Here is a 17,859-nt window from a genome sequence, read left to right as displayed (position 1 = left end):
AAAGGCTTCCAGTAAAAAGTTAATAAAATAAGTTTTTTTTTTTTTCCTGTGCATCTGGGTAGATTTGGAAGGCCTCATCTGTCTGAATGTATTTTATTAACAAGGCTTGCCCGTGAGATTACCTTCATGGTTTTGCTGCGAATGTAGCACTTGGGTCTAAGCACTTCACAGGGCTGTTACTGTTAAGAGAGATTATTGCAATAATAATTGTAATAGTCCTGTATTTATAGTACCTTAATGACAGGAAATGTGCTATATGTCTTAAGTTATCGATGATGTCATGGATTGACGCATCTCCTATCTTTTTTTACTCCTGTTATTAATGAAATGTGTTTTTTCTTTTTGGCAGCAACTGTGCTGATTATGTTACTCAAGTTAAGCTCCTTGTGAGATGTTCCAAACAAGTGTTGTCCTGATGAAAACTTTGTATTTATTTGTCAGGGTAAATTCCAGGATTGGAAAAAAAAAATAAAATTGAAGGAGAAAAATATATTCTCTCTGTTTTGAGTTAGCCTATATAACTTCTGGACTAAATAAATGTTACATGACTCATGAGATACTGGAGGATAAGAATTTGTGCCTTAGGTTGACCTTTACCGTGTCTTTGTTCCTGAAGGTATTTTACAGCATCTTGTGCTGTTTCTGTTTATCATATAATTAAAATTATCCTTTTTTAATAGTGAGGAAGTCTTAAGAATGTTTTCTAGCATCATTAGCTGCTACATTTCCAAACTAACATGTTTTCAAGCCTTTTAGTAGTGTTATAGAAGAATGAATGTCATCAGTGATTAAAATTTTTGTATGATGTAATGCAAAAGAGGGTACATGAGATCTTGTTCAGACTATGCAAAGTAGGCTTTATTAAAGTCATATTTAAAATTGAGTCTTAGATTATGTGGGAGACTGAGCCTGTGAGAGGATGGCAATGTTGCTTTCATGAAAAGAGGGTGCAAAGCACATGATAGCCAGGGCGTGCACGCAGCCTCCGCAGCACGTGAATGTTGCTGATTGCAGAGCTCCAAACTGTTTATCTAGAGAAGCTGCTTTCTAACATCTGCCAGTTACAGTAGATGTTCTTTTACCTTTAGCTTGATAACTTTCTTCTATTTCTACGTATGTGTTCTTTTCTGCCTTTTCTTCTCCCCTCATTTTTCACCTTAACAGCAAGTCATACAAAAAGGAAGAAAGAAGCTTGCATTAGGTATCTTAGGTATCCCAATTTTAGTCCTATCCCAATAGGCCGGAGCTTCAAACTGATGAAACATCAAAAGGAGTGATTCAGAAAAAGGAGGGGTTTATCCATAATAAGCCCAAACTGGACAGATTGGCACAGTGTGGCATTCATAGAAGTGTTATTCATGTGATGTATATAGTCTTTAAAATGCTAAAAAAGTGGAAGTTCAGCAGAACAGCAGATCTGTCTCTCTTACAATATGACACTTAAAATACAAGATTAAAACAGCAGTAAAGTTGACTTCCTAGAAGGGGAGAGACAGAATTTGAAGTATTAACAATTTGACAGTTCCCTTTTGGTTCTCATAATATTATTATGTACATCAAGCTGCATGAACTGAGGCTGCAACACAAAGACGCCTTTGAGTTAGAACAGGGGGGCTGCGGAGACATGCAGTGTAGTGGTGTAGTTTTGTGCCTGTGTGTTCTGTAGCCTGCATGCACAGATAGTAGAAACCCAGATGAAAGATCCTAGTGGCAGAGTTAGAGCCTTCTATAGATAACATATATGTGAAGAAAAAAAAATAAGCTTGAGAGGCATATGGGAGTAGAGCATGATGCCAGACATTGCCTGCACCTCATTTGTATGCCTGTATTCTTGTGACTCTGGTGATCTACTTGAAGAAAACTTAAGTGCAAAGCTAGGCTTTAATTCTCAGTGGGTTCAGTTGACTGTGGCAAGCACAAAACATGGCTAAATGAGAAAATATAATGCAGGCAAGTCTTCAGGAAGTGTCCAATCTGAGGAGTCAGGGTTCTGTTTCCTGAAAAAGTGTGAGCATTGTCTTAAGGTTAATTTAAAGGAAGAAGTCTCTCCAGGTGGCTTTATCCGTTTTGTTTTCAGGAAGAGAAAACCACAAGGTGTTTGAGAAATGAAATGCTTTTGTAAAATGCTAATTCATTTTATTTGTTTTTTTGTTTGCTTATTTATTAATGGCAGTGTACATGTATATTCTTGTTCATTACCATACTTTTCTTAATGCATCTAGTGATGTGTCGGGCTTTTATAGAGGGACTAGCCAGAGTCCCCAGAGAATTTTGCAGCTGTGGTCTGGTCCTTGAGGGTGAGTCATGATTCCACACACTGCATAATAGATTGAAATACATAGGAGAGCCTTCCTGGAGTGCGTTTACTTACGAGTTGATAATGTAAATGTAGATGATCATACGTGATATTCCAAAATATATATTCTGACTGACAAATGTTTTCAGTAAAGTTTCATTCAAGGTAATGTAAAATCCTAAGGGATGAAGTTGTAGACTATTTTGCTCTAACAGAGTGGACTTGTTCCAACTTTCTATCTTTTAAAGCAAAGAAGATGGGGTGGGAAATGCAATGTGTTCTCTTACTGTGTTGGTTTTCACCTAAGATTGTCACTGGAGTGCTCAGGAACTGAGCACTGAGTATGCTGGTGCCAGTTCTTTCACAGGTTCCCATAGCTCCTTTCATCGGGATATCTTAGTTTGAGCTTGGGTGTATCTTGAGTGTTTGCTAATAGAGATCTTTCCCAGCATGAAACATGGGCCTTGGATATCATTCCAAGTGTGGTTTGAGAGTGTTGCAGGGTTCTCGTTGCATCTTTAAACATGGTGGCAAAGCACTTGATTACTTCCAGTATTAGCCATAGTGAATAGCCGGAGGGTAAGGATTGCTCTCCTTTGCGTTGCAAATTTGTCAGAAGTTTCTCTCTTCGGGGGCACATAAACACACTCAGTTAGTAAATGACTTTAGGGAAATATTAATTAATGCTGAAAATGCACTCCAACCGGTCATAGGCTACTGGCCTGTATTTTTTTGAAAATTAATGATTCCTCTTACTTGCACTACCTAGAATGTTGGCAGATTGCAAGAAGAGGGGTTGAACATTGATGTACCAGAAAGTAGGAGACAAATACTAAATTTTAATTACTGTTAAACAGTGAAATTGAGCAGAGGTACTGGTGTGACTGGGAAATGTAGATGTTATATCTTTTTTTTCCTCTCTCTTTTTCTCCCCATTTAGGAGGGCTTTTGAGCTGCTGCTCTGCTGCTGAACAGCATGCAGTCCTTTCGGGAGCAAAGTAGTTATCACGGAAACCAGCAGAGCTACCCGCAGGAAGTGCACGGTTCATCCCGACTGGAAGAGTTCAGCCCTCGCCAGCAGGCCCAGATGTTCCAGAGCTTTGGAGGAGGTGCTGGTAGTGGACGTCGTGGAGCAACAGGAGCCTCTACAGCGATGCCTGGTGAGAGCTCTGGCCATCAGAGCTACCAAGGTTTCAGAAAAGAAGCAGGAGAGTTTTACTATATGGCTGCCAACAAAGATCCAGTGGTGTCAGGAGGGCAGCAGCCACCTCAGCGCAGGCCTTCTGGACCAGTACAGAGCTATGGGCCCCCTCAAGGGAGTACCTTTGGGAGTCAGTATGGGAATGAGGGACATGTGGGCCAGTTTCAAACACAACATTCAACCCTTGGGGGTGTATCCCACTACCAACAAGATTATACTGGTCCTTTTTCTCCGGGGAGTGCCCAGTATCAGCAGCAGGCTTCTAGCCAGCAGCAGCAGGTGCAGCAGCTGAGACAGCAGATCTATCAGTCTCATCAGCCTTTACCCCAGGCTTCCAGCCAGTCTGCTTCTAGCACCTCACACTTGCAGCCAATGCAGCGTCCATCTACCTTGCCTTCCTCTGCTTCTGGCTACCAGTTACGAGTGGGTCAGTTCAGCCAACACTATCAACCACCTTCGTCATCCTCCTCCTCCTCTTTCCCCTCCCCACAGCGTTTTGGCCAGTCAGGACAGAATTACGACGGAAGCTACAACGTGAATTCTGGGTCGCAGTATGAAGGCCATGCTGTGGGTTCCAATGCACAGGCCTATGGGACCCAGTCAAACTACAGCTTTCAGACTCAACCGATGAAAAGCTTTGAGCAGTCTAAGCTGCCCCAAAGTGGGCAGCAGGGGCAGCAGCAACAGCACCCACCTCAGCATGTAATGCAGTACTCAAACGCTGCCACCAAGCTCTCTCTTCAAAGCCAAGTAGGACAGTACAGCCAGACTGAAGTTCCTGTAAGGTCACCAATGCAATTCCACCAAAACTTCAGTCCAATCTCTAATCCATCTCCTGCTGCATCTGTGGTTCAGTCTCCAAGCTGCAGCTCTACCCCTTCTCCACTCATGCCAGGCGGAGAAAATCTCCAGTGTGGGCAAGGCAACATGTCCATGGGTTCTAGAAACCGAATCCTGCAGATGATGCCTCAGCTTAGTCCTACACCATCTATGATGCCAAGCCCCAATGCTCATGCAGGTGGATTCAAGGGGTTTGGGCTGGAAGGACTGCAGGAAAAAAGGCTCACAGATCCAGGGCTGAGCAGCCTGAGTGCTCTGAGTTCTCAAGTGGCCAACCTGCCCAACACAGTCCAGCACATGTTGCTCTCAGATGCCTTGGCACCTCAGAAAAAAAGTTCCAAAAGATCATCCTCTTCAAAGAAGGCCGACAGCTGCACCAACTCAGAAGGCTCCTCCCAGGCAGAGGAGCAACTCAAGTCTCCCATGGCAGAGTCCCTTGATGGTGGCTGTTCTAGTAGTTCAGAAGATCACGGGGAAAGGGTGAGACAGCTGAGTGGCCAGAGCACCAGCTCAGACACCACTTACAAAGGGGGTAATTTAGAGAGACCCAACTCCTCACCAGCACAAGGCTCTCAGAATGAGCCATCAAAACTCAGCAGCAGCCCTGCAGCTAGGGAAGATGTGGCCTCCCCTGATGGGAAGGAAGCTGTGGTGGCTGTGGAAAATGCCCCAAAAGTGAATGAAAAGGCAGTTGGGGTGATTGTCTCCCGGGAAGCCATGACAGGAAGAGTAGAAAAGTCAAGTGGACAAGATAAACCTCCACAAGATGATGCTTCCACAGCCACTCAGGCACCAGCTAGTGCTAGTGGAACAAAAGAAGCCGGGCATGCAGGGACACAGCCAGAAACTCAAGTAGGAAGTAAAGGGAGCAAAAGTGGAGATAACACTAACCATAATGGGGAGGGGAACAGCCAGCCTGGTCATGCAGTTGTTGGGTCAAATTTTCCTGCAAGAACAGAATCTTCCAAGTCTCCTGGCAGTTTAAGGTACAGCTACAAGGATAATATAGCAGCTGGTATACAGAGAAATATTGGTGGCTTTCCACAGTATCCTTCTGGTCAGGAAAAGGGGGATTTTCCAGGGCACAGTGAGCGCAAAGGCCGGAATGAGAAGTTTCCTAGCCTCCTACAGGAGGTTTTGCAGGGGTACCACCATCATCCAGACAGAAGGTATTCTAGGAACACACAGGAGCATTCTGGGATGGCTGGGAGTTTGGAGGGAGCTATGAGGCCCAATGTTTTAATTAGTCAAACCAATGAATTGACCAATAGAGGCCTCTTAAACAAAAGCATGGGGGCTCTCCTGGAGGGCCCTCACTGGGGTCCCTGGGACAGGAAGTCTGGCAGTGCAGCTCCAGACATGAAGCAGATAAATTTAGCTGATTACCCTATTGCTAGAAAGTTCGATGTGGAGTCTCAGTCTTCTGCCCATGAAGGGGGGGCACTCTCAGAGAGGAGATCAGTGATCTGTGACATATCTCCATTAAGGCAACTTGTAAGAGATCCTGGCCCTCACCCCATGGGGCACATGGGCCCTGAGGCCAGGAGCGGAAGGAGCGAACGTCTTGCCCCTGGCTTGAGCCAGTCAGTAATACTCCCTGGTGGTTTAGTATCCATGGAAACAAAGATGAAAGCTCACAGTGGGCAAATAAAGGAAGAAGATTTTGAACAGTCAAAGAGCTCTGCTAGTCTCAATAATAAAAAAACAGGAGACCACTGTCATCCTGCTGGCATCAAGCATGAAACTTTCCGAGGCAATGCCAGCCCTGGAGCTGCAGTCTCCGATGCTGCTCCAGATTACATTCCCCAGCAGGACAGCAGATCGACACACATGAGACGAGCACCTGGCAGAACTGGAAGGGGTAAATCACCCTCTCAATATCAGGATCTTGCTGATAAGCTGAAAATGTCACCAGGCAGAAGCAGAGGGCCAGGGACAGATCTGCATCACATGAACCCACACATGACACTGTCTGAAAGAGTTAGCAGGGGTTCCTTACATTCTGTTTACCCTCAGAATTCAGAAGGTCCTTCTCTGGCTTCAGCATATCACACAAATGCTAGGCCTCATGCTTTTGGTGACCCCAACCAGAGTTTGAATTCCCAATATCATTACAAGAGACAGATATACCAGCAACAGCAAGAAGAATACAAAGATTGGGCAAGCAGCACTGCTCAGGGTGTGATTGCTGCAGCTCAGCACAGGCAGGAAGGGGCAAGGAAGAGCCCAAGACAACAGCAGTTTCTGGAAAGAGTAAGGAGTCCTTTAAAAAATGACAAGGATGGAATGATGTACCTTCAAGGTAGCTCCTACCATGACACGGGAAGCCAGGAACCTGGGCGCTGTGTTATGGGGAGTGATGGTACTCAGAGCAAATGCACTGAACTGAAACACGGCAACCAGAAGTTGCAGCATCACGAATCTGGTTGGGACCTCTCTCGGCAAACTTCTCCTGCCAAAAGCAGCGGCCCTCTTGGAGCAGCCAACCAAAAAAGATTTTGCCCTCAAGAAAGCGATGGGCATCGACGAGACGAATCTGCAGATTTGCCCAAGCCTAGCAATGCTATGCTCAGGCTCCCTGGCCAGGAAGACCAGTCTCCTCAAAATCCATTAATTATGAGGAGAAGAGTCCGTTCTTTCATCTCACCTATCCCTACCAAAAGACAGCCACATGATATGAAGAACAGTGGCAGTGAAGATAAAGGGCGACTGATGCCTTCAGCAAAAGAAGGAGCTGATAAAACATACAACTCCTATGCCCATTCATCTCAAAGCCAAGATACTGGCAAGTCAGTTGCAAAGGGAGATTCCTTCAAGGACCTGCCAAGTCCTGATAATAGGAATTGTCCTGCTGTTTCCCTCACAAGCCCAGCTAAGACCAAAATACTGCCCCCAAGAAAGGGGCGAGGATTAAAACTGGAAGCTATTGTTCAAAAAATTACATCTCCCAATATTAGGAGAAGTGTTTCTACCAACAGTGCTGAAACTGGTCCAGATACTGTCACTCTTGATGACATCCTGTCCCTTAAGAGTGGACCTGAAGGAGGAAATGCGGCTGGACATGGACCAGAGGCTGAGAAGAGAAAAGGAGAGATGTCAGATCAAGTGGGGCCAGCAAGCCAGGATACAGCTGGTGAAAAAACTCTTCCAAGATCTTCAGAAGAGTGGCAAAGCAGTGAGGATGATAAAAACAAAAAAGAGGTCCCTGAAGCTGCGAGTGTTGGTAAAGAAGGAGCGGGATCCAGTGCAGCACCACCACCTTCTCAGAAGTCAGGTGGTCAAGGAAGGTCTGATGGATCTGTAAGTGGAGCTGGAACTCTGACCTTTTCTGACCCAAAAGCAATTTCCCCTTCCAGTGTGTTTATTTCTGAACCAAATCCAAAGTCTGAGGAAAAAGACGGAGATGTGACAAACATTTCACCCAAGCCAGATGGTTTCCCTCCAAAGGGATATTTCCCCTCTGGAAAGAAAAAGGGGAGGCCAATTGGGAGCGTGAACAAGCAGAAGAAGCAGCAACAGCAGCAGCAGCAGCTGCCCCCGCCCCCACCACCCCCACCAGTACCGGCACAGTCTGCAGAGGGGGTGAGCGCTGGTGAGCCAAAGCCCAAGAGGCAAAGGAGGGAGAGGCGAAAACCAGCAGCACAGCCACGGAAGCGGAAGCCTAGACGAGCTGCTCCCATTGTGGAGCCTCAAGAACCAGAGATCAAACTTAAATATGCTACCCAGTCTGTAGATAAAACTGACTCCAAGAATAAGTCCTTTTTCCCTTATATTCATGTGGTAAACAAGTGTGAATTAGGCGCTGTGTGCACAATCATAAATGCGGAGGAAGAGGAGCAGAACAAATTGGTGAGGGGTCGGAAAGGACAGAGGTCTTCAACACCCCCTCCTAGCAATGCGGAGAGCAAAGTGCTGCCCACCTCAACTTTCATGCTGCAAGGCCCTGTAGTAACAGAGTCTTCTGTCTTAGGGCATCTGGTTTGCTGCCTGTGTGGCAAATGGGCCAGCTATCGTAACATGGGTGACCTCTTTGGTCCTTTCTACCCCCAGGATTACGCAGCTACTTTGCCCAAGAACCCGCCTCCAAAGAGGGCCACAGAAATGCAGAGCAAGGTCAAGGTACGGCACAAAAGTGCTTCTAATGGTTCCAAGACAGATACGGAAGAGGAGGAGGAACAGCAACAACAGAAGGAACAAAGAAGCCTCGCTGCTCATCCCCGCTTTAAGAGGCGGCACCGCTCTGAGGACTGTAGCGGAGCCTCTCGGTCACTTTCAAGGGGAGCTTCTTGTAAAAAAGCAACCACTGACGGTGGCAGTGGCGGTGAAAAGACTCCTTTGGACTCAAAACCCTCTATGCCCACTTCAGAAGGTGGCACTGAGCTGGAGTTACAAATTCCTGAACTACCTCTTGACAGCAATGAATTTTGGGTCCACGAGGGTTGTATTCTCTGGGCCAATGGGATCTACCTGGTCTGTGGCAGGCTCTATGGGCTGCAGGAAGCTGTGGAGATTGCAAGAGAGATGGTGAGTACCTGACCTTGCTATACAAAATTATTTTCTTTCATTTGCAATGTATATACACCATTTGGAATACCATTTTTCCTTGCTCTTCTCTTATGTCCGAAACAATCATTTTTTTTATCCTAAATAAATCTCTAGTGATGTTCTTTTGATGGCTTCCTTTAGATCTCTGGCACACCTCATCAGACAGATTTTTTTGGACATCAGAAAGCTGGATACTCATTACCTAGTGAGAGTTCTGCATGTCCAAAGGCTTTTTCGTGGCTGCAGTGATCTTTTTTCCACTCCTTATTCTATCCTGGTAGATATTTAATATTCTCTAGGGCTCTTCTTGGAGTTGTACACTGAAAGGACAAGTGGCAGCAGAAACAAATTGCAGCAAAGAAAATTCCAGTTCAGTTAGGCAAAAAGTTTCAGTGGTCAGACATTGGTTTGAGGGAGGAGAAATGACAGAAAAGATGTGGAATTTCCTGGTTTTGGAGATGCACAGATTTGACTAGACAAGGCCCTAAGCAACACAGTTTACATCTGAAGTTGGATCTAGCTTCAAAGTTGGCTCTGCTTTCAGCAGGGGTCCCTTCCAATGTCAGTTACTCTGCACCTGTAATACATATTACACAACTGTAGGAGAATTTACAGCCCTTGCAAAGTAAGGTGAAATGTGGGTGGGTTTAGTACTGATGAATTCAGTATTGATTATATCATGAACGATACTGATAACTGACCAGAGTGAGTATACAGTGAGTAAGAAGATGTAGGTAAAATTTAAGCAGGCACAAAGAAAGAACTTTGTTCACAACCACCTGGTTGTGGATGGAGCCACTCACTGTTCTCGATTTCCTGAGGCAGAAGCTGATGCTTTAAAACCACAGTTGGGTGGCTTGCTTTGCCATCATCAGTATCCTTCATCCTTTTATTTATGGTTATCTTTTCCGTATTGTGCTCTGTCCTGGGTCAGACCATGGAAGAGACAGGGGACTACTTTTTCCTGTGGCCTTGAGATTCTTCCTTTTCTGAACAGTGTTGGGATCCAGTTTTTATCTTCTTTCCTCTGTCTTGTTACATACAGCATGCTTGCTTTCTCCCCTTGAGTTTTTTCCTCTTCAAGTTTGATTCCTGGCTTGTTCTGAATGTTCTTTGACAGTAATTACATGCTTCTTTGCCCTAACTTGATTTGGCTTGTATTCTTGTTTCTAGCCTCTCATTAAACATAGTCAGTTAATTTCATTTGGTTTTCATCGAGCCATGTCTGCGTGCTTGTTCTGATCCAACTGCTGAATTTCTTATCTCTGGTAATTGCAAGGCTTCTTTCAGAATCTCCACCACCATTTGCATTCCACTTGCAATGTGGCTGTGCTTTCATATGTCTTGTAGTTCACCAGTATTTTGAATTTGGATCTCTCCAGCCTGATTTTCTCTTTTTACTGTTTTTAGGGTATGTCTTTCATTTATGATTCTAGTTTTCCCAATAGCAAATACCTTGTCTGCTGGTTCTTGAACTGCTTGAGTTGCCCTTCAGAGATCCTTCTTGTGTTCCTGTACCTGCAAAGGACATAAGCCCAGCAGAAACATACTGTGCTGAGAGGCTCTAATCCAACTTGTTAAATAGTAGCCCGTTATCCACATTTTTATATGGGTTTTGCATGTTGTTTGACATCTACTTCTTTCTCTGCATGGGATCTTGATGACTTTATGATTGAATACATTTTGGCCTACCCTTTATCACTTTCTTCCAACTGTTGCAATCATCTTCTCACAAGAAGAATATTTTTTCTTCCTCTTAACCCTTATGGCACCATACAAGAGCATCTCCTTATTTTCCTTGAACTTTGTGTTCTTTTTCTCTACCTCTGCCCTTTAATCACTTGCTCAACTCCTGTCTTTTCTTTTCCCTCACAATACCTGTAGACATGTTTCTCATTTTTTTTCAAAAAAGAAGTGTACAAAATGCCTGTAGCCTCTCTTGCTTTTGCAACTGCCTCTTAATTTCCTTTCTCTTTTTTCATCTCAAAATTCTTTGAGTGCATTGTCCAGGGCTCTTGTCCTCCACCGTGGCTTCAATTGTGCTCTACTGCAATTGTAATCAGTGTTTACGGTGATCTCTTCCCAGCTAAGGTTCAGATCCAGTACTTCATTTTCCCTTTTTCTGTCAACTACACTGTCACTATCAGCTATGCTGCTTTTGGAGTGTTGTTCCACTTTTGTTTTCCATCTGTGTCTTCTTTTGATTACCTCCTTGCTTTCCACTGTGTTTTGCTGAAGGTGTTGTTCATTACTTCAGGCTTTTTCTGTGGGGTTCACTGAAGTTTTGCTTGTTCTTTCCTTCCCTTTATCCTGAAATGCCATGCTTTTGAGTAGCTTTTGGTAATTCAAACACTTTCTTCCAGAGCCTTGTAGAGCTTCCATTTTTGCTCCAGATTCATGTTCTTCTGCACAAACTTTAAAATTGTTATTTAATTCGTAGAGAGTTCTCAGACTCTCACTTTAAAATATGGCTTTTAACCTACATCATACTTCATCCATTGTCTGCCATCTTTTTCTGATTTTCATGTCACTCAAATTCACAATCTCATTTGATTTTAAAATTATTTCTTCCTAACCCTTCTTACTTTTTGTGTATGAGAAGTAATATGTAGCCTTTTAATGTTCTCCACTGTTCTGTCTAGGTCCATTTTTAACCTAGTTATAAGACTGAACTTTCAGAGTTAGAGACCATTATCTTGTGTGTGCACTTTGTTTTGTTATAGAATCAAAAAATGGCTTGAGTTGGAAGGGACCTTAAAGATCAACCCCCTTGCTGTGGGCAGAGACACCTCCCACCAGAGCAGGTTGCTCAGAGCTCTTTCCAACCTGGCCTTGAATACTTTCCAGAGATGGAGCATCCACAACTACTCTGGTGCCTCACCACCATCATAGTAAAGAATTTCTTCCTAATGTCTAATCTAAACCTCTTTCAATTTGAAACCCCTTGCCCTGTCACTACATGCTCTTGTAAAAACTCTCTCCATCTTTCTTGTAGGCTCCCTTCAGGTACTGGAAGGTCACAATTAGGTCACTCCAAAGCCTTCTCTTTTCCAGGCTGTACAATTCCAATTTTCTCAACCTTTCTTCATAGCAGAGGTGCTCCATCCCTTAAATCATTTTGGTGACCCTCCTCTGGACTTGTTCCAACAGGTCCATGTCCTTCCTGTGCTGGGACCCCAGAGCTGGATGCAGCACTGCAGGTGGGATCTCACCAGAGCAGAGAGAGAGGCAGAACCCCCTCCCCTGACCTGCTGCCCAGGCTGCTTCTGGTGCAGCCCAGGATACACTTGGCTTTCTGGGCTGTGAGCTCACATTGCTGGGTCATGTCCAGCCTCTCATCCACCAGCACCCCCAAGTCCTTGGGCTGCTCTCGATCTGTTCATCCCAGAGTCTGGATTGATACCGAAGGTTTCCTCCACCCAGGTGGGCCCACTTTCTGAGCTTGCCCAGATCTTTCTGGATGGCATTCCATCCTTCAGGTGTGTCACTGCACCACTCAGCTTGGTGTCATCTGCAAACTTGACTGAGGGTGCACTTGATCCCTCTGTCACTAATGAAGATGTTAAATAACACTGGTCCCAGTACAGACCCTGAGGGACACCACTGGTCACTGCTGCCCATTGGGACTCTGAGCCATGGACCATTATCCTTTGGATGTGACCATCCAACCAATTCCTAATCCACCTAAGAGTCCACCCATCGAATCCATCTCTCTCCAGTTTAGAGAGAAGGGTGTTGTGGAGGAATGTGTCAAAGGCTTTGCAGAAGTCCAGAGAAATTACTTCTGTAGCCCTTCCCTTATCCATGGATGTAATCACTCCATCATTGAAAGCCACTAGGCTGGTCAGGCAGGATTTTCCCTTGTGGAGCTGTGCTGGCTGTCCCGAATCACCTCCCTGTCCTCCATGTGCCTTAGCATAGCTTCTAGGAGGATCTGTTCCATGACCTTCCCAGGTGCAGAGGGAGGCTGACAGGTTGGTAGTTCCCCAAGTCCCCCTTTCTACCCTTTTTAAAGATGTGTTTCCCTTTTGCTGGTCACCTGGGACTTCACCTGACTGCCATGACTTTTCAAATATGGAGAGTAGCTTGGCAACTACATCAGCAGGTTTTGTCGGGAATCTGGGATGCATCTGAACCAGGTCCCATAGAGGTTCTGCACAGTCAGGTTCCTCAGGTGGTCATGAACCTGATCTTCTCTTACAGAGTAGGAAGGACTTTGCTCCCCCAGTCCTCATCTTGTCATCCATCCACTCAAGGGGTGTGGGAAGGGAGGTTGCCATTGAAGACCGAGGCAAAAAACTTAAGCACCTCAGCCTTCTCCTTGTCTGTTGTTATCTGTTCACCAGGATTGGTTATCAGAGGGGGTACAAACAGCAGTTCCCTACTCAGCCACGCCAGTTTCTTGCCTTCCTTTCCTGATTTCTTGCTGCTGGGGATTGCTAGCTCTTGTACTCTATGAAAGACTTCCTTAAAGATCTGATAGCTCATTTTCACTCCCTTGTCCCTGAGGGCAGTCTCCCAAGGGATCCTATTGACTATCTCCTTGAAAAGCTGGAAGTTTGCTTTCCTGAAGTTCAGGGGCCTAACTTTACTCCTTCAGTCCCCCGGGACTGCAAACTCCACCAGTGCATAATCACTGCAGCCCAGCCTGCCTCCGATCTTGACATCCTCTGTTAGTTTGCTTCCATTGTTGACCATCAAATCCGATACCATGTCCTGTCTGGTAGGACTCTATCACCTGGCTCAAGAAGTTATTCTCCATGCGTTCCAGGAGTCTCCTGCATTGCCTACAGCTTGCTGTGCTACTTTTCCAGCAGATGTCCGTATGGTGGAAGTTTCCCAGCAGGAATAGCCTGCAAGCACGATGTCTTCTGGAGTTGGAGCAGGGAGGCTTTGTCAATAGGCTCCCCTTGATCAGGTGGCCTGTAGTAGACTCCAACCACGAGGTTTCCTCTGTTGCCTCAGTCTCTGATTTTTTACCCACAGGCTTTCAATATGCTCATGGCTGTTGTTCAGAGACAGCTCTTCACAGTTAGTTCTCCTCTTCATGTAGAGGGCAACCTCTTCACCTCTTCCTTTCCTGTCTCTTCTGAACAGCCCGTAGCCACTGATATTCGCACTCCAGTCACGGGATTTGTTCCACCAAGTTTCACCTTTCTAGAGAAACACCCCTTAATTCCTTTGAGCTATTTCCCTGCTGTTTCCCTGTTGGCTTCTGTTACCTCTGGAGTCCCTGACTCATCTCTGTAAGACTGCAAGTGTGATCCAGTGTGGCCAATGCATTTCAGTCACTGGCAGAGCACCCTCATTAGCGTCCTGTCCTGTAACCTTTGCATCTCATCCCACACCTTGCAAGAGACGAGCTTGATACTGTCTCCGTCCCCAATCACAGCGTTTAAAGCTCTCTGTTATGTCTCGTGCATTACATCCATAAGAGTAAGCCATCTACCTCTGTGACAAATAAGGGAAAAGGTTTTCTGCTAGCATTATTTTCTCCTTAACTTTTTTATCTTATTGTAGCAAACTGTTGTGCTGGGTTCTCCTCTGGAAGCAGCATATCCTCCCCCTTTCAGTTAGATGAGGGTTACGTGCAGCACCAGGATGGCCATCGGGATATTCAAAGCTGTACCTGCTGGAAGCCATCCCCAGGCAGTGGAAAGGCTCCCTTGAGCCCAAGACTCTTGACCCGCTGCCTGAGGAAAGCCTTCTGGCTCACACAACTGATTTCTTATGCTTGCTGCATATGCTTTTTCTTTTCCTCTTCCGTGCTTTGCCAGTGCATTTTCTTTTTTTCCCTCAGACATGCAGTTTGATACTGTGTCGTGGAAAAGCAGATGTGCAAACTGTGTAGCTACTTGCTAGCAGGAGAGTGTAGACCTATGTGTGCACCAGCATACAGGAATCTAGCCCTTAGATTTGGTCTATGGGTAAGGAAGGACAGTAGTGTATGGCATATGAGGGGTCATGAGCCTGGAAGTGAATAATTCATGTACATAACTCATTCTGTGCAAATTAAATACTGCCATAACTAAAAATTATGTAAACTGTAGTACCCACAAAGGGTAAATATGCACCAAATTTAAACTGTATCTGTACCATTAAGTGAGTTGAAATATTTTCTTTAGAGATCTGGCTCTACTGCTGTTGTTTACACAACATTTTCGTATGGAAATAGGAAACTTGAACTTCTAGTTACAGGCCATTGACGTAGAGGTAGTGACATAAGTAACCCGTCCTGTGTTTCTTCTTCTCATACAAGCTCACCTGTTTTTTCTCACTCATTATAGCCTTTTTACCAAAAGACTTGTTTCTCATTTGCTTTCCAGAATCAGAAAATAATTTTTCTTGCTAAATTGTTTTCTATTTCTTTTTTGAATAATGTCTGTGTCTTACTGCAGTATTTTTGAGAACAGCCCCATAGTCAGTCTCAAGAAAGGATTAGAACATATGTGAAGTTGCTCAAAGATGAAATTGTACCAGATGCTCTAGAAGAATTTGAGATGAGAAGGTATTACCAAACTGTGAAGTGGCTCTCCTGATCTTTGAGCTTTCCTCGTAGTCTCTTTTCACCTTGGACTGAAAACTGTTGGGAGTGTGTTATCTTCTAAGCAGCAATCCACGTAGTTTCCAAAGTGCTAGAATCTGCCTTTCTTGAAGGCCAAAAGGTGTTCCTCTTACTCTAGCCTTTCTAAAAGGCTTTTTGGTTCTGAGAAGGTGAATAGCTGATCAGATTAATTGAGCTGCTTCAGATGCAGAATGACTTCATCCTTCTCCTTATTTTGAGGCCTAAATGAGATACCCCAGCAGATGTTAATAGTTTGTTAAACCATAGTAGGGGTGCTAACTGGCTGCCTTGGAGTTAGACGTTTTTTTGTTCCAAGGCTAATAATGAAATCTTGAACTGAAAAAAAGCTGTATCCCTAGTGCTGGGTGATCCCGTTGCCTATAAAATGCTTTCTTTCAGCTGCTGAAGGTGGCCAGACAGTTTCCTATCTTGTTTATTTTCTCCTTGATTTTCTACTAATGAGGAGCTCACTTTTGTGGAAGTTGGAATATTGGTTAGCTTTGAAACTGGCAAAATTATGGGGACACTTTGGTAGTTGTCAGCAGATTTAATGTTCAAAAGAATTGATGGGTCTTTATTCTCAGTATTAAATATAAGAAGCTGTAAGTGAAGAACAATGCAGAGAACATTCTTTGTGTTAGGTTGAATCCAAGATAGTTCTGCTGTTGTTTTCTAAAAAGCTGTTCACTAGGAGGTGGTGCACTGTTCCTTAATTTTTTTTTTATGAAACATGTTTTTTTTCCAAGGCAGAGACTCTGGCCTAGTACACATATTCTGGTTGGTGTTTTTTGGGGGGTTTCTTGTTTGTTTGGATTTTTTTCTTCTCCTCCCGCACCCTTGTCAGAATTGACTTTGCTGAAGGTAAATGTAGCTCTTGTTCCTGCTAAGAGTGCTCTGTGAAAAAAAAGCTTGTTTATCCCACTTTTAAAAGGTCTAAAAAATGTAATGCTTTTCTCTTCAACCTCTGCATCATTCACAGCTTGAGAAATCTTTTAATCCTTTTACGTGGAGAGAAGTCCTTGGGACCTGTTTCCTTTGTTGCTTCTTTTTGAAAACATCGTCTTGGGTTTCAGTCAGGTGAACTTCAGAGTAGCAAATGGTGAAGGGTAAAATCTTCCTGTGACTACAGTATAACAGAAGGAGATTCTGGGCTTTCTCTCACCAATCTGGAACTTTGTCCATCCAGCTCTTCATGAACTATCTTGCAAAGCCCCCTGCTTACCTGAAGTGGAGCAATCTGTCTACTTTAGGACTGTTACCAAGCCTGTTTTGAAGGTCTGACCTCGGTGAAAGTTCTTAAAAAACATGTATGGTCTTACAGGAGTTGAGAACCTAAATGCATGTATCCCTGCAGTGGCAGCCTTCTGGCTCATGTTGAGTGCATCTTAGTTAGTTGTAGGGTTAGAAGTAGGTTTGCATATGCTATCCACATCTCACAGAGAACAGCTGATTTCACACGGGAAGGTTGTCGGTGGCAGGTCAACTGTCAGGAATCTTATCTGTGGAATTCTGTGCCATAGAGAAAATAAGGATTGCCTTTCTATAATATTTTGTTTACTCTGTTGCTTTCATAGAACCATTTTCTTTTGTTTGCCTCTACCATTCTGGACCCTAGCTGCAAATTGGGTAAAGAAAGGTGCCTAGAGGGATTACTAGGAATTAAGCTATTTATATTCTCAAATTTGGGAAATCAAAACCTAACGAGAATGCTCCCACGCTCTGTAAGTAATTGCTTATAAATGGTTCCTAGCTGCGTAGCTAATCAAATGCCTAAGCCAGGGAATCAGTATGAACTGGGAAAATTGTGGAAGGTTAGCTACCTTTGGCAAAACAAAGCAAAACAGTTTCTAGCCCCAGAAACCTGCCTAGTGTAGCACCATACGAGGATAAAGGTGTCAGTTTATTCTGAATGCCTCATTTGGCACAGGTGGATTTTGTTATCCCTAAGCCAGACCGGGAGGGAGTTGCTGTCATGAGGAGTGATCCTACTTTATCCTCTTTGCAAGCTGCTTGTTTCCACTGTTTCACTTGTGCTAGATCTACCAACTGTGCATTTGCACAGTGGGTTGATTTTTAGCCAGCTAATCCATCAGAAGACTAGCTTGGGGTGGGGGATCTTTGTGCCAGATCAGCCGTCTGACTCCGCTTACCCTCTGAACCATGTTTGCTACATCTGAGAGGGCCTTTCCATGGTAATTATAACCATTAGTGCAAGTTAGCTGTCACACAAAATTGTGCCCAGGTGACACCAACACTTGAAAGTGTTTTAGGCCTACAGTACTTCTGTTTGATAGTGCTGGGAGATGAATGTCAAGCTTTTATTCGTCATCCCTGTTTTTAAAGAAGAAAAATGTGCAGAACATGGTATTTTTTTCTTTTTTTTTCTTCCCCCTGCCACCTGCAAAAAACCCC

General features: G+C 44.4%; 1 protein-coding gene across 7 annotated transcripts in view; it reads left to right on the top strand.

Annotated features, from left to right (window-relative positions):
• TCF20 (transcription factor 20) overlaps positions 1-17,859 on the top strand; it is a 130,188-nt gene that overhangs the window by 80,015 nt on the left and 32,314 nt on the right. For all 7 annotated transcript variants that reach the window (XM_064656682.1, XM_064656680.1, XM_064656683.1 and 4 more), the window contains one exon: positions 3,237-8,861. In XM_064656682.1, the coding sequence (XP_064512752.1) occupies positions 3,273-8,861 (5,589 nt within the window). In that variant the 5' untranslated portion in view covers positions 3,237-3,272. The remainder of the gene's footprint in view (positions 1-3,236; positions 8,862-17,859) is intronic.

This window comes from Pseudopipra pipra, chromosome 5, assembly GCF_036250125.1.
Source record: "Pseudopipra pipra isolate bDixPip1 chromosome 5, bDixPip1.hap1, whole genome shotgun sequence".
Classification (NCBI taxonomy): domain Eukaryota; kingdom Metazoa; phylum Chordata; class Aves; order Passeriformes; family Pipridae; genus Pseudopipra; species Pseudopipra pipra.
This window is presented reverse-complemented; position numbering and strand designations above follow the sequence as displayed.